This window comes from Talpa occidentalis, unplaced genomic scaffold, assembly GCF_014898055.3.
Source record: "Talpa occidentalis isolate TD23 unplaced genomic scaffold, MPIMG_talOcc4v2.1 talOcc4.2, whole genome shotgun sequence".
NCBI lineage: Eukaryota > Metazoa > Chordata > Mammalia > Eulipotyphla > Talpidae > Talpa > Talpa occidentalis.
The window spans coordinates 42,781,086-42,796,671 of NW_023602073.1; the positions used below are offsets into that span (position 1 = coordinate 42,781,086).

The window sequence follows — 15,586 nt, forward strand, 5'->3', positions numbered from 1 at the left end:
GGGGGCGACGCGGGCCCAGCGCTCCGGGGGCGCGGCGGGAGGAGGCCGGGTGGGCTACCCGCACGTGAGAGCCGGCGGCATGGGGGGAGGCAGCGGCGGCGAGAAGGAGGCGCGCGTGGGAGGATCGGGCTGGCTTCGTCACGGGCGCTACCAAGTCGCACAGGGAGGAGGGGGGCCGCGTGTCATCACTCCCCGGCGCGCCGGGAGACGCCACCGCTCACCTGGAGGGGCGGGGGCGCCGGGGGCGGGGGCGGGGGGCGGGCCGCCGCGGGGAGGGGCGTGGACGCGCGGGAGCCGCCGCTCCCACCCGGGCGCGACCTCAGGGCAAGGCTCAGACCGCGTGTCCCGGGAATGTAGCCAGTTGCTGGGCTACGCCGGGGACAGAGTCGAGACTTGGAGGGGCGGGAGCGGCTGAAGAGTGCGGGGAGCCGCCCCGCCGCGACCCAAAGCCCCTGTGGGAACTGTGGTGAGGAGCAGTTTACAGATCGTCAGTGCCAGCGCGGGCGAGGAGAGAAACCCAGCTCCGGACTTTTGGAGCGAGGTCAGAGGGCACGAAGTTGTGCGTGCAGCTGCTACCATAGTAACCCGGGGACCGGATGTGGCGATCTTAGGACGCGACGGTCCTCGCTCTCCTCAGGCCTTCTGGCCCCAGAGCCTGTGGACTCTATGACACTCCGAGAGGAGCCGGCTGGGGTTTTTTCGGCGAGAAGACAAGAGAAGAATTTTTGAAAGAATTTATATAAATACAGCAAAAGGAATGCTGGAGACGGCCGCCATGCCTGGCAGAGACCGAGAGAGGCGATTTAGGTAAGAATCAGCTGCACAAAGGCTCCCCGCAGCCTTCCGGAAGTGAAATGGCGGGAGCCCCAGTCTCACTGTCCATCGCCCCCCCGGAAACGGAAACAGAATCCCAGTGTGCCCCTTCCTCACTGCCCTCCAAATCCCGCTGCAGCCATTGCCGCAACCACGATGCCGAAACGAAAGAAGCAGAATCAGCAGCAGCCGCCGCAGCAGCAGTTCGCATTACCAGATCGGGAAGACACTGGAGACGAGGAGGATGGGAGCCCCATCGGTAAGGACCTCGGGAGGGATGTGCACATGCCTGTCAGCAGGTCTGGGCGAGGGGTTAAGATGCTGAAAAGGTGCGGGGGAGGGGTCTCTAACGGAAGAGGGAAAGGCGCATGCGTTGGGGTAGGTGGGGGGTCAGTCTGAGAAGGAGTCCTGAACTAGGAGGTCGCTTACTGGAACCCTTAATTTCAATCCAGCCCCTAAACCTTTCTAGAGAAGGAAAGGGAGGTAAAGATAAAAAGAGCTCGTTTGCGCAGGCGCAGAACAGCAGGGGCGAGGGGCCCTTGGCTTGCAGATTGCGGTGACTGGGATGACAATTTGTGATGAGACTTTCACATCGAAGGTGGAAGTGCAGCCTTCTCTAAATCACTCGGTTCTGGGTGGTGGGGAGAGAGCTATTTGATTTTCCAGCAGATAGAGTTGGACTTTCTCTGAAATTAACCAGGCGTGGTTTGCATAGCAACAATGTAAAGGAAAAAGAGAAAGTTGGCAGTATTTTCCCCAATCAACCTCCATGACGGAGTCTCCACTTTTTGCAAGTTCTGAAAATGCTTTGCAGATGTGGACGTGAAGACTACTAACATTGCTGAGAATTAACATTGCTTTTACTGATTACAAAAATAATAGGACACGTAAGAACAGGATCATCAGTCCTTTAGGCATATATTGATGACCGTATTTTCTTGTCTGCTCTTAGGACCTCCCAGCCTCCTGGGCCCTCCCCCCATGGCCAATGGAAAACCTGGTGACCCCAAGTCAGGTGAGGAACGGGCCCTGATCTTTGATTAAGTTCTGGTGAAGGGAGCAAGGAGGGAGTAAAATGCAGGAAGGATTTAAAATCAGAAGATCAAGAATTATGTACCTGAATGAATGAATGAAAAAATTGTATTCATGGATTGGAAAACTCAGTGTTGTAAAAATGTCAGTTCTTCCCAAATTAATCTATAGATTCAATGCATTCCCAGTTAGAATACCTATAATGTCTTTGTGGAAATAAGCATCTACATTATATGGAAAAACAAGGATCACAATGAAAGGTTGCAAAGAGTCTTGAAGTGAGAGGGATTACTGTGAATATCAAGACTCAAAGCTATAGTAGTTATGACAGTTGGTGTTGGTGCACTGATAGACATAATATAAATCAATAGAATAAACGCAAAGTGTCCAGTAACAGCCTGCATGTGTGTGGACACTTCATTTGTAGATGGGGCTGAAGTAGTAATAGTCATTTCAGTAAAATTATGCTGGATTGATCGAATGTTCATCAGAAAAGAAAAACAGAAGGAAGGAAAATTGCCCTCTTATTTATATGATTACAATATACAATTCCAAGTATTAAATCTCATTATAAACCTCAAGTGTAAAAGGTAAAGAAATATTTCTAGAAAATAAGTGCTTCATGGTCTTAGAGAAGAGTTGTTACACAATGTTACACAGACAGGCCACTCTGCACAGACAATGAAGAAACGTTGATAAACTGAACTAACTAGAAAATATAAACATGTTAATCAAATTGATGTCGATTTTGGAGTCAGTGTGTTTGGAGTGCAGGGCCCTTGGGTTCACTCTAGGAAACGTTTCACCAGAGCTCCCCTTTAAGCGGCACTCGGTGAGTTTCCCAGGCAAGTTTCTCCACGACACAGAGACATTAGTTATATTTAAAGAACAGGTTCATTAGAAAAGGGACAGGAAAGTAAAAGATACCTGCATAGACACAAACAGGCAGGAATAGCTTCCCTGAGAGGGACAGCTTTGCTGAGAGAGGTCTGCATGATTGCAGGCGGGTGGCCTTGAGTAAAGCTGCCTCCTCTGAGGAGAAGCCCCGGCATGATACTGATCAGGCATGGTACAGGTCACAGGCAGTCAGGAAGGCTGCTGCCCTGCAGAGGGAGGGAGTAGGAGAAAAGGAAGCACCTGCATAGTCACAGTTGGGCAAAGGGATTGCTGCCCTGTGCCAGTGCAGAAACAGCACTGATAGTCTTCTGTTTGGGAGGGGTCACTCCTTATGTGCCCTTGGGTTAGTTGCTTATTTTGAATGACTATGTAGAATTTGAAAGGGACCAGAGACTCTACAATGAGCTCAATCTCCATATCTTTACCTTTGGATGATTCTAGACACTCCCTACTGTAGACTGATACCTGGTTGGATATTATGCTTTATAATGTAGGTGTTGGTACCTAAGAATCTTGGTTTGCATAGCTGTGTCGATGGCTATGCTAAGCTCTTTACCCCCACCTCTTTGTGTGAGCCAGGTTCTGATCTTGTGGCATCTCCTTTCCAGTTTTTTCACTCTTGTCCTCCATCAAAATACACCATTCTTTTTTTTTTTTTTAAAGATTTATTTATTTATGCATACAAGAACTGGGGTACAAGCCAGATATGGGGGGGGGTGAGAGGATTCACCAAAGACAAGAGTGGGGAGCAGAACAGGCAGACTGACTGAAGTACACTGCTGAGGGGAGCAGCTGGCAAGACAGGAGAGGTCTGCAGCTCCATGTGGGTTACTCCCTGGCCAGCTGGGAATCGAATTCATGCTGCAGAGGCTATGGATAGCTTGACAGTTCTGTGTTTAACCCCTTGCACCACCAGGGAGGCCCAAAACTGACACCATTCTGAAATGCATAGGAAACCTTTGAATAGAAGGTACTGTAACAAAAATTGTTAGGGGGAAATGATGTCCTGAGTTAATCCCATACAGGCTTTGTGGACCCCACCCCCACTCCAGACTAAAGCCATCAAGACTTTGGAAAAGACAAATCCCATCACCACCAAGGGAGGGTGGCTGGGACCTGAGGGTGGAGTTGGGCAGCCAGGTCGGATATAAAAACCAAACACGTAGGCCTTGGGCTCTCTCTGGCTTGCAATCGCTCGCCTCCTGGCTTCACCGCTCCTGGCTGGCGGCGAACTCTGAGAGCGCCATTTTAGGATTCCTGATCGGCGAATTGGGTAGGACTCATTTAAAACTTTGTCTCCCACTTTTCTCCCAGAGCTGTACATTTCCTCATTTCCCCTTCCCTTGTAAATAAACCTTTTATTGACCTTTCACGTGTGCCTGCAGTAGAGCATTGATAAGTCCTTTTAAGCGCGCGGATGAGGACCCACAGTCAGGCACCCCGTTTTATATCGGGGTTGCTCTACAACAAAATGACCAGTAGAGTTTATATTTAGAATATATAAGAAACTTCTAGGGCCTCCCCGGTGGCTCAAGGGGTTAAGCACTGCACTATGAAGCAATCCACCGCCTCTGCAGCACGAGTTCGATCCCCAGCCAACCAGGGAGCAACCCACATGGCACGGCAGACTTCTCCTGTCTTGCCCGCTGTTCCCCTCAGCAGTGTATTTCAGTCAGTCTGCCTGTTGTGCTCCCCACTTTGTCTCTGGTGAATCCTCTTACCCGCTGCATCTCTGGCCTGTACCTCAGCTCTTGTATGTATAAATAAATCTTTAAAAAAAAAAAAAACTTCTAGACAAACTGTTAGAATAATGGGTCAAAAAGTCAGAACAGTCACCTCAAAACACCCAAGATCTATATGGCCAAAAGCATATGAATAAGAATTTAACATTAATAGTCATCAAATAAATGCAAAAACACACCACTCTGAAAATGAAACCCTTGTGTACTATTGATGAAATTATAAGATAGAAATCCAAGATAGAAAACTGTATGGTGACTATTCAAAAAAGGAAAAATAGAACTACCAAATGATCCAGCAATCTCACTTCTGGTTATATATTGAAAAGGGTGGAAAGCAAGATCTTAAAGATACCCAACAATGCTAAGAGCATCAAAAACAATAGTCAGGAGGCAGAAACAATACAAGTGCTCATTGATGGACGGATAAATCAAATGTGGTATACAAGATTAGAGTATTATTCAATCCTCAAAGGAAGAAACTCCTGTCACATCCTACAACATGGATCAACCTTTACACTCTCGTGCTAAATAAATCAGTCTCAAAAAAAAAATACTGTATGATTTCACTTAAATGCAATAACCAGAGTAGTCAAATTCATAGCAACAAAGCAGAACAGTGGTTGGCAGGGGCTGAATGGTGGGGGAAAAGGAGAGCTATTCCTGACTGCCTATAGAGTTGCATTTGGCAACATGAAAAAGTTCTGGAGAGCTGGTCTCACAACAATGTGAATTAACACATCTGAAAAGTATACAATTAGAAAACAGTTTATATTGCAAATTTTGTATTAAATATCTTACTGCAATGAAAACACATACACCCCACTTTTCACATTCACCAGAATGTCAAGAATGAAAAGGATTGACAATACCAAATGTTGTCAAGGCTATGGAACTGGTGGAAGTATAAATTGGTACAATCACTTTGAAAAAGAAAAGTTTGACGTCCTCTTTTAAACTCAAGCATACATATATTCTAGGACCCAGCAGTAACTCTGCTACATATATGCTCAATAGAATTGCATACCTATGTGTGACAGACATGTATAAAAATGTTCATAGCAGCATTTTTCATTATAGCCTCAAACTGGAAACCACCCACATGTCCACCATCAGTAGAATGGATAAATAAGTTGTTGTGTGTACATGCCATTACTACACTGCACTGAAAATGAACAAACTCCTGCTACAGGCAACCTGGATGAACTCACAAACACAGTGTTGAGCAAAAGGAGCCAGACACAAAAGAATGCTGGTTGTATGATTCCATTTATGCCACGTTCAAAAAAAAAAACCAGGCAAACACTAATCTGTGGTGTTCAAAGTCAGAGTAATGGTTACCTTTGGGGAGGAGGGTGATACAGTGGGAAGGTGGGGTACAAGTGGGGGTACTTCTGAATTGCTCGTGAGACTCTTCCTTCACCTGGGTAGTGGAAATGCAGGTGTGTTTACTTTATGATGATAACTGGGTTGTGCACTTAAAGTTGGTGGTTTTTTTTGGTGTGTATTCTACTTCAATAAAAAGTTGGGTTTTTTTAAAGTCACGACTGCTTTGTCGGGACTAAGCTGGCCATTGAGCACCTTTCCATGTCTTTCTCTGTCCGTCTGCAGCTCTTCACAGAGGTCCTCCAGAATCAAGGGGACCAATGATCCCAGCCCTGCTGAGTCTCCCACCTCCTCCCCGGGGCAGAGGCCCAATTCGGGGAGGCCTAGGTCCCAGGTCTGGCCCATATGGTCGTGGTTGGTGGGGGGTCAATGCTGAACCTCCTTTTCCTGGACCAGGCCATGGAGGTCCCTCCAGGGGAGGCTTTCACAAAGAGCAGAGAAACCCTCGAAGGCTCAAAAGCTGGTCTGTTATCAAGAATACCTGCCCACCCAAGGATGGACCCCAGATTATGGAAGGTGAGGTCTATTTATTATGCTTGTACATATTTAATACCCACCACTCCCAGGGTGACCTAATTCCCAGAATGCCCATGACTCTTGGCCTCTGCTTTTGAAGTAGGGGTAGCCCTGAATGTTTTTCCTCCCAAGAGAATGGCTACCATTCCAAAATATCTGAAAATGGCAAGGTAGGAAATTTGATCATCTACTCTACCTCTGCTTTTTGTTTCATTTGTTTTCTTCCTTATTCAAATTTTAAACTACCTGATATTTTCTTGTTCACAGACAAATCTGGCCGTCCTGTCTGCCGACACTTTGCTACAAAGGGCCACTGTCGATATGAGGACCTCTGTGCCTTCTACCACCCAGGCGTCAACGGGCCTCCGCTGTGAGACTGTGCCTTCCTGTCCAGGCTGGAAGGAGCCCTCTGTGACCTGGCGGCCATATATTTCCCTGTGGCCCTGTGATGGCTACTGTGAGGCTGTTTCACCCACCACCCTCAGTGACGCCCACCCCATCTGCCATCTCCCCCATTTGGGGTCCAGAGTTGTGTTTCATCACTGCTGCGCGGTGTACACTCTTCCGATCCAGCCTCCAGAGACTCGCCATTGGGACCCCATCTTTGCACCCTTCAACTGCCTCCCGGATCCTCGTCCCCCTCACCAAATGACTGCTGAACAGGAAACCTCTTTGGTGCTGTTTCTTGTGCATCTGTTCGCCCAGCCCCCCATATCGCCCTCGATTCCTGAGAGCCCCAGAGCAGTTGCCTACCATTCCCTTCTTCTGGCTGCTTGTTTTAAGTCCTTTTTATGTGACACTCTCCACCTCCGATGTTGTCAGCTGCTTGTGAAACTCACCAGGTTGTCTCCCTGGGTCAAATTTGGATGACTGGTGCAGAGTGACTCCCTGACAGGCCACTCTGCCCTGCTTTTGGGTTCCGTAGTTTCTGCGTCTGTGGCATGACCCCCGCCGCTATGGTCTGTGATCACTGTGCTTTGTGAAACCGTGCATCCCCTCGTAGTCTTTCTCAGTGTGTGTGTGGCATTTTTGTGACTTCCCAACACTAGAGTAGTTTTTCTGCCAAAATGAGTGAGGCTCTTGGTGCCCTCTAGAGTTTTCCCTACCTCCCAACATGGGAGAATTGTGAGACTTTCCCAGGACTGCCTCCCCGGTCCTCCCTGTTCTCCCAGTTTCGTTTTTTCTGGGTCTGACACAAGCCCATGAGGTGTGCTCGGAAGCCTCTGAGGGACCCCCTCTCCAGCCCATTTTAGTTAGACGACATCATTGTGAGGCCACCAGCCCTTTTGTTGGAATTCTGTGAATCTCCTCCTGGCTTACTCAGGTGGAACCTGGACAGTACTGTCGCCTCTTCCGGCCTTCTTCCCCCGCACCCCTGGCCCTGGTTGTTTTCTGTGAAAACGGCAGTGGACAGGTTCAGTTTTGAACTGGCCCTGAGGAAACGAGTCAGGAGTTGTGTGGGCAGGAGGGAGGGATGAGAGCTGTTGGAGAATTGAGAATGATTTTTTTTTCTTTTTAACATTTTTTTTATATTAGTAATAAACGCAGTGGAAATAAGCATTTTCTTTAATCCCTGTGTTCTACTCATCTCTGCAGGGGTAGATGAGGCTATTCTTGTCAGAATCATTCTGTCCTTTAGTTCATACACAGAGGTGATGGGGAGAGGCAAAGGTTAAGTTTCCACTCTGAACCAATAAGGTCCCATCCACCTTTAAGCATCAATTAGACCGGTCACATGATGGTCAAAGGTAAAGTTTTGTAGGATAAAGGCCTTGTATCCATGGAGTGTAAATATGTTCCCCGTGTTGGCTTTAGGTTTATGGAGTGGTTATGACAAAAGTCTTTTAATGAATATTTGTAGAGTGCCTGTGAGCCAGGCAACATACTAGGCACTAGAGAAACAGGACCAGGCCAATGAACTTGAAATCTACAGGGGGAGACATGTCACTAAACAATCACAGATAGTATAGTCAGCCCTGTCAAAAGTGCTGTGAAGAGCTAAGTCGTTAACAAAAGGGGAAAGATGACAACTGAACCAAACTCCTAAAGACAAGAGGTGGGTGGGCAAGCGGAGTACAGATAAAAGTGTTTACTAGAGGGCAAGGATGGGGGTGTGGCAGAAGGGAGAGGATCTGGAGCACTTGGGGCCCTGAAGGACATGGGACCTGTGTCTAAGGAACCTTTGAAGAGTTTTAGATGGAGAAGCATCAGGGCTTAGATTGGTTTTTCAGAAACATCAGCTCTGGACCTGACCAAGCTTAAACCTTAAGACTAGAAGTTTGAGCCATCCAGGTGAGTCCTGGTGGTGACATGCGCTGGAGACACAGGCTGGAGAAAAGTGGGCATTTGGAAATAAGGGGTCAAATGAGTATTTTAGGTTTCTCTGGGCTAGTTCTGGCTGATATCTGTTAAGTGCCATTTAAAGAGGAAAGGTTTTGGGAAAAAATAGGCAGAATGACTTAATTTGCTTTGGGGATGGTTGAATCTAAGCTGAATTTTTAAGATATCCAAAGAATGTAAAGAGAAAACTCAGTTTTACCTCCTGTCTGAGGAAAAACCTAGTTCTTAGTTTCTTCCCTGTGAGTGTCCTTTACTAGCCACACAGCATCCTTCCCTTCTTGCCACGTATGTGGCTTTACCTGACAATGACGCCAGCTGGCTGGCCTACAATTTAATTAAATTCTGACAATATGTTCCAAAGATAGGTAGAGAGCTGGTTCCCACAAGACTGTCCCCTCCCTCTTCCCCCAGCGCACACTTCAGATGCCAGTCAAAAGCTCAGCTTGTAACCTATACCTCTGACCAACCGCCTAGAGACAGGTTGCACTCACCCTCCCCTTGAGTTGGGCTAGTGTACTAGCTCACAGCACTTAGGGACACATTTAACATTTACTGTTTACTAAAGGATATGCTAAAGGATGCAATGAACAGCCAGGTGATATACATAGTGCAAGGTCTGGGAGAGTCCCAAGGGCAGAGGAACTTCCGTCCCTGTGGAGTGGGGTGCTTCACACAGCCTGGGTGTGTTCACCCACCTGGAAAGCCCCAAACCCCATTCCCCACACCCCCACATACATACTACTGCAATTTGATAGTTTTCTCATAGATACAATCAAATTCTAACTCCATTCCTAGCCCCTCACCCCTCTGCAGGATGAGGGGAGGGGCAGAAAATTCCATGTTTCTGATCATGCCTTGATCTTTCTGGTTACCAGTCCCCATTCAGGAATCCACCCAGAATCACCTCAATAGAATAAAAAATGCTCTTAATGTTTTCATCACTTGGTAATTTGCAAGGGTTTCAGAAGCTCTGTAGCAGAAACCGGGGGCAAATTATATATATACAGTACATCCACATACCTACTCTTTTACACAGTGAGATATAAAGTAGAAGGGTGAAATTTAATGTATAGATTTGATAATCAGATTAAAACTAGAAATATAAACCTGAGTTATCGCTACGTAGAGGCTGGTGGAAGCCATGAGCATAGATAGCTTCACTCACTCTAAATAGTAGGCCCTGACTATGGCCCAGTTTATCAGATTTAGGTTCAATGTAACAGAAACCAAAATTAGTTTTAAAACAAGATAGGTTATTTCTCTTCCAAATCAAGAGGTAAGCAGTCCAAGGAAATCATGGCAATCAGGGCCTCCCTGGTAGCCTAAGGGTTTAGTCTCAGTGCTATCACCTCTCGGTTCTAAGTTCCACTCCCGCCAGGGAGCTAAACCACCTGGCCAGGCAGACCTCTCCTGTCTTGCCTGCTGCTCCCCTCAGCAGCGTATTTCAGTGATCCATGTGTTCTGTTCCCCATTCTGTCTCTGGTGAACCCTCTCACCCACCACACCTCTGGCCTAGACCCCAGTTCTTCTACGCATAAATCTTTAAAAAAAAAAAAAAAAAAGGCATGACAATCAGCACCACGGGTCCTCAGGAGTTCAGAAGGCCTCTTCCCCGCAGCATTCAGCTCCACCATTCCTGATGTCTGTCCCTCCTACTCACAGTCCAAAGTGAAACTCTAACTTGCATCCATACTCCAAGATTCAGGAGGAAGAAGGGCAAAGGACACCAACCACTTGGCAGGAAATTTCCCAAAAGGTAAAAAAGGTCTTAAATTTACATGCCACTAGCCATATTTAGTCCTATGAGTGAGGTTCAGAAAACTACTCTATTCACACAGCAATAAGTTAAGCAAATATTGGACTTCAGCTGGTGAAAATGTTAGGGTGGGATGAACCTCCTCTACTACCCACTCAATGCTAAAATTTAGGGGTGGGTGAACTGGAGAACAAAAAAATGCCAATGCCCCCCAGCCAAAGACCCTTGGGAACACCTAGTAAAGTCAAAGTTGGATTTATTCGATGGGAGAAGCAGGTGAGACAGGAGAGGTCTCTGCGCCATGTGGGTTGCTCCCTGGCCAGCCGGGAATCGAACTCTTGCAGTGGCTTTGGATAACTTGATAGTGCTGTCTTTAACTCCTGTGCCACCAGGGAGGCACTGGGTTTATTCTTTGCAGAGGTCTGATTAAGAGAGGGTGAGAAATGACAAGATTGAGGTTTGTCTTAGGTGATTTAAGGAAAAGTTCCAAGAAGCAAAACCATTCTGGATTGGGTGCTTTCGGGAACAAGAGCAATTCTATGATCACATGTATCAGTTAATCTCAATTAGAAGGGGAAAATGAAACATAGCAAGACTGTAACGTAAGAAAGCATTCATTCATTCATTTTAGCTAGCAGAGGGGGCTATTTAGTATTTAAAGTTTACAGAATAACCTTGTTTTTGTCTGTGCTTAGACAAGATCATGAACTTTGACCTATATCACCACTGAAGGACCTTGTCTGACATTGGAGTCCTGTGAGATTATGGCCTAGCTGTTAAGGTCAGGTCAGTTCCTAGTTGTCAGTCACTTTAAAAAAAAAAAGATATATTTATTTATACATACAAGAACTGGGGTACAGACCAGAGGTGCAAGGGGTGAGAGGATTCACAAGAGACAGAACGGAGAACAGAACAGGCAGACTGAAAGAAATACACTGCGGAGAGGAGCAGCAGGTGAGACAGGAGAGATCTGCTGTGCCATGTGAGCAGCTCCTTGGCCAGCTGGGGATCGAACTTCTGTGGCAGAGGCTGTGGATATCTTCACAGTGATGTGCTTAACCTCTTGCACCACCAGGGAAACCCTGTCAGGCGCTTTTTCTCAATAGTAAGCAAGCATGTAGGTTGTGATTAATGATTTAAATGAAGAAATGAGGTACTATGTAGAGAATAATAGATGGTAAGTTGCTCAAGATGTGAGGTGTAGGCCAGAGGTACGGGGAGGAGGGTGAGAGGATTTCACCAGAGACAGAGTAGGGAGCAGAACAGGCAGACTGATTGAAATACACTGCTGAGGGGAGCATCGGGCAAGACAGGAGAGGTCTGCTGTGCCTTGTGGATCAGCTCCCTGACCGGGGATCGAACTCCTGCAGCAGTGGCTGTGGATAGATTCATAGTGCTGTGCCTTAACCCCTTGCACCATCAGGGAGGCCCCCAGAACTTAGTTTTGGGGACCTCTGTCATTTCATGGCCAAGTGAAGACAGATAAAGATAAGCCTCCTAGAGGAGTGAGGAGGGATGACTAGAGAGGCAGGGAGAGATTTGGGTATAGTGTCTTCCGGGTGTATGCTCTGTGCCCAGTGCCAAGCTTTGTACACATTGTCTTAGTAAGGCTTCACATTCATTCAAAGAATATTTCAGTGCCTACTCTGGGCCAGGGACTGTTTTAGGATCTGGGCACATTTCAATGAAAAGGACATAACCCCTCCATGTGTAGTGCTTATGATCTAATGAAAATGACAGTGTGTAGGTATGTGTGTAATGTGTAATGAAATCTTTTTTTTAAGATTTTTTTATTTATTTATACAAGAACTGGAGTACAAGCCAGAGGCGCCGGAGGGTGAGAGAATTCACCAGAGTCGGAGCAGAGATCAGAGCAGGCAGACTGATGAAGTACACTGCTGAGGGGAGCAGCGGGCGGCAGGAGAGGGACCCTCTCCTGGCGGCTGGGGATCGAACCGTGCTGCAGAGGCTGCGGGCAGCTTCGCTACCCAGCGCTCAAATGCTACGCCACCAGGGAGACCCCTGTAATGAAATTTTATAGTAAAAAGTACTTAGAAGAAAAACTAAGTAAAGGAGAGGGTTGGAGAGTGACAAGTGGAAGAGAATACTACAATTGATAGTGCTTCCTGGAGGAGGTAGCAGGTCTAAATTAAATGAGAGAGCAACCAACCATATGCCTATGGGGAAGTGTATTCCAGAACTAGGGAACAGCAAGGGCAAAGGCCCTGAAGCAGGAATGAGTTTGATATATATATATAAAGTAAAATAGAAGCCAGTGTGGTTCGACTGTGGGGGAATGAGATCAGGAAGCTTGACAGGCACCTGGTCATAAAGAGCCCTGTAAATAGGGGCGGTTAGCCCTAAAGGTCACTGCAGGGGAAGGTGCAGCACCAAATAAAGCATTTAGATTTTATTCTGAGTATTTTGAGCAATGATTCATGTTTAAAACTCACTACTGACTGTAGGTATGAAAGTTAGACTAGACAATGGGAATGACAGCAGGGAAACAAGTTAGGAGGCTGCTTTGGTGTTTCCAGGGAAAGAGATGGTGGCTTGGTCCGAAGTAGAGGTGGAGAGACATAGGTAGAGTGGGGATGTTTTCAAATCTCCCAGGTGGCACAGTGCTGTGAAGCTGTCCGCAGCCTCTGCAGCGCGGGTTCGATTCCTGGCTGGCCAATGAGATAACCACATGGCGTGGCAGACCTCTCCTGTCTCACCTGCTGCAGCCCTCAACATTGCTTTGGGTCCATCTGCCTGTTCTTTTTCTGGTGAATTTTCTCATCCTCCCATACCTCTGGCCTGTATAAATAAATAAATATTTAAAAAACTCACTTGATGGCAACTCCATCTTTCTAGTTGCTCTGGATACATTGGTATCATCCTTTGTTTCTTTGATCATACCTGATATCAATTCACTAACAAAACCTGCGGATTCTTTTTTCAATGTCCTGAAACCAGCCCCTTTTGCCACTTCTATTATTGTAACAAGGTGGTCCCCAGGAAAAGGGGAGGTTCCAGGTTCCCTGTCCCACCCAAAGGAAGGTGGAGCTGAGCAGGGAGGAGAAGAAGCTGGACAGGAGACTGAAAAAGGAAGAAAACAGGATGGAGAGCAAGAAGGACACCTGAAGAAGGCACAAGGAGCGCAAGGAGCAGAGAGACATGTGAAGAAACTATGTTTGCTTCTTGGTCCTGGACTGGTTGACATAGAAGTGGTTGAGAGACCCGTGGGGAGGTTAACAATGGCAGCTTTATCTTGATTTTATCTTTATCTTTGATTTTGCTCTTTTCCTCCCAGACTTGTTTGATTGCTTCTGACCCTTTCCTATGGGTCCCTGCTAGAAAGTGCTTTAGATTTAGGGCAGGCTTTTGGGCCCTGCTTTGGGCCAACCCTGTTTGGCTAGACATTTACCCACAAGGAGATGGTAACTTTGGGTGCTTAATTTGGAAACTATATTCTTTGTTTTTTCTGTATTTCACACTAATTGTATTAAAATTCCTTTCCATTAAAGATCTATATGTTTTGTGTTGATGTGGCAGATGGCAGAACCTATTTAGAGTGGGCAGGTTTGGGGGCTCTGGGGTGCCCCTTCCCCTGCCCTGTAACGTTATCACCCTGGTGTGAGTCATCATCACCTCACAGGTCTCCCTGTTCTACCATTCCTCCCTGTCCTCTGCCAGCTACACAGCACAGCCCCCAAAGTCATCCTTCTAACATTTAGTTCACTCCTTTGTGGTGACTTCCATTTTAGTTAAGAGTACACGCCAGATACTTCAGATGTCCTGAAAGACCGTTCCCACTACAGACCTTGCTGTGCTTCTGTTTGCGGCTCCAACAACCTCTTGCTCACTCACGCCACTCCAACCCCACTGAGTTCCTAGCTGTCTGTTCCTCATATATGCCAAGCACAATCTTGCTCTAGGGCACTGGTCTAATTGCTCTCATGCTAGAATGGCTCTCTGGAAATTCTGTGAAGCCAAAATTCCACCCTCAAGGAGTTACTTGAATTTTGGCTCACTGAGGCCTCATGAATATTATGTTTATTTTTTAAATTTTTTAAAAAGATTTATTTATTTATACAAACACTGGGTACAGTCAGAAGCGCGGGAGAGTGAGAAAATTCACCAGAGCCAGAGCGGGGAGCAGAGCAGGCAAAAGGACCGAAGTACACTGCTGAGGGGAGTAGCGGGCGGCAGGAGAGGTCTGCGCGCCATGTGGGACCCTCCTCCGGTGGCCGTGGCTGGGAGCAGCCGGAGATCGAACGGGCGCTGCAGAGGCTGCAGGCAGCTTCGCAACCCAGCGCTCAACCGCTGTGCCACCAGGGAGGCCCAACATTCTGTTTATTACAACCTGTTCTGCTGATACTTTTTTTTTTCAAAAATTTTTTATATTTTTTATTTATTTATGCATACAAAAACTGGAGAGTAGTCCAGAAGTGGGGGGGGGGGTTGAGAGAATTCACCAGAGACAGAGTGGGGAACAGCACAGGCTGACTGACTGAAATACACTGCTGAGGGGAGCAGCAGTCGAGACAGGAGAGGTCTGCTGCACCATGTGGGTAGCTCCCTGGCCAGGGATTGAACTCATGCCGCAGTGGCTGGTGATACCTTGATAGTGCTGAGACTTAACCCCTGTGCCTCCAGGGAGACCCCTGCTGATACATTTGGCCTTAATCTATATTACTTTTTCCATGGTACTATCTCCCAGCTAGAAATGTAAGCAGAGTGGGCATTCCTGGTGGCACAAGGGGTTAAGTCGCAGCAGTATGAAGCTATCCATAACCACTGCAGCACAAGTTCAATCCCCAGCCAGGGGATTGTCTCTCCTGTCTTGCCCGCTGCTCCCCTTGGCAGTGCATTTCAGTCAGTCTCCCTGTTCTGTTCCCCACTCTGTCTCTGGTGAATCCTCTCACATACACCCCTGCACCTCTGGCCTGTACCCCAGTTCTTATATGCATAAATAAATAAATATTTTAAAAAATCACACTTTAGAAATCTAAGCAGAGTCTTTTATTTTATTCAGTGACATCCCAAGAACCTAGAAGAATGCCTTGCCCTCTTGAATGCCTGACATTCATTCACTGAGTGAGTGAATGAAGCAGACATGTCT

General features: G+C 47.0%; 1 protein-coding gene across 4 annotated transcripts; it reads left to right on the forward strand.

Moving 5' to 3' along the window:
* Nucleotides 1–293: 293 nt before the first annotated feature.
* PRR3 (proline rich 3) lies at nt 294–13,966 on the forward strand. 4 transcript variants are annotated; one of them, XM_037519305.2, is made up of 5 exons: nt 294–807; nt 953–1,072; nt 1,766–1,828; nt 6,093–6,383; nt 6,651–13,966. In XM_037519305.2, exons 2-5 carry the CDS (start codon nt 970–972, stop codon nt 6,755–6,757), a joined length of 564 nt encoding a protein of 187 aa, XP_037375202.1. In that variant the 5' UTR covers nt 294–807; nt 953–969; the 3' UTR covers nt 6,758–13,966. The 4 variants fall into 4 exon arrangements, with proteins under 4 accessions (XP_037375202.1, XP_054554540.1, XP_037375203.1 ...); XM_054698565.1 differs by having other exon boundaries at nt 294–1,072; XM_037519306.2 differs by lacking the exon at nt 294–807 and having other exon boundaries at nt 936–1,072; nt 6,264–6,383.
* Nucleotides 13,967–15,586: the final 1,620 nt, after the last annotated feature.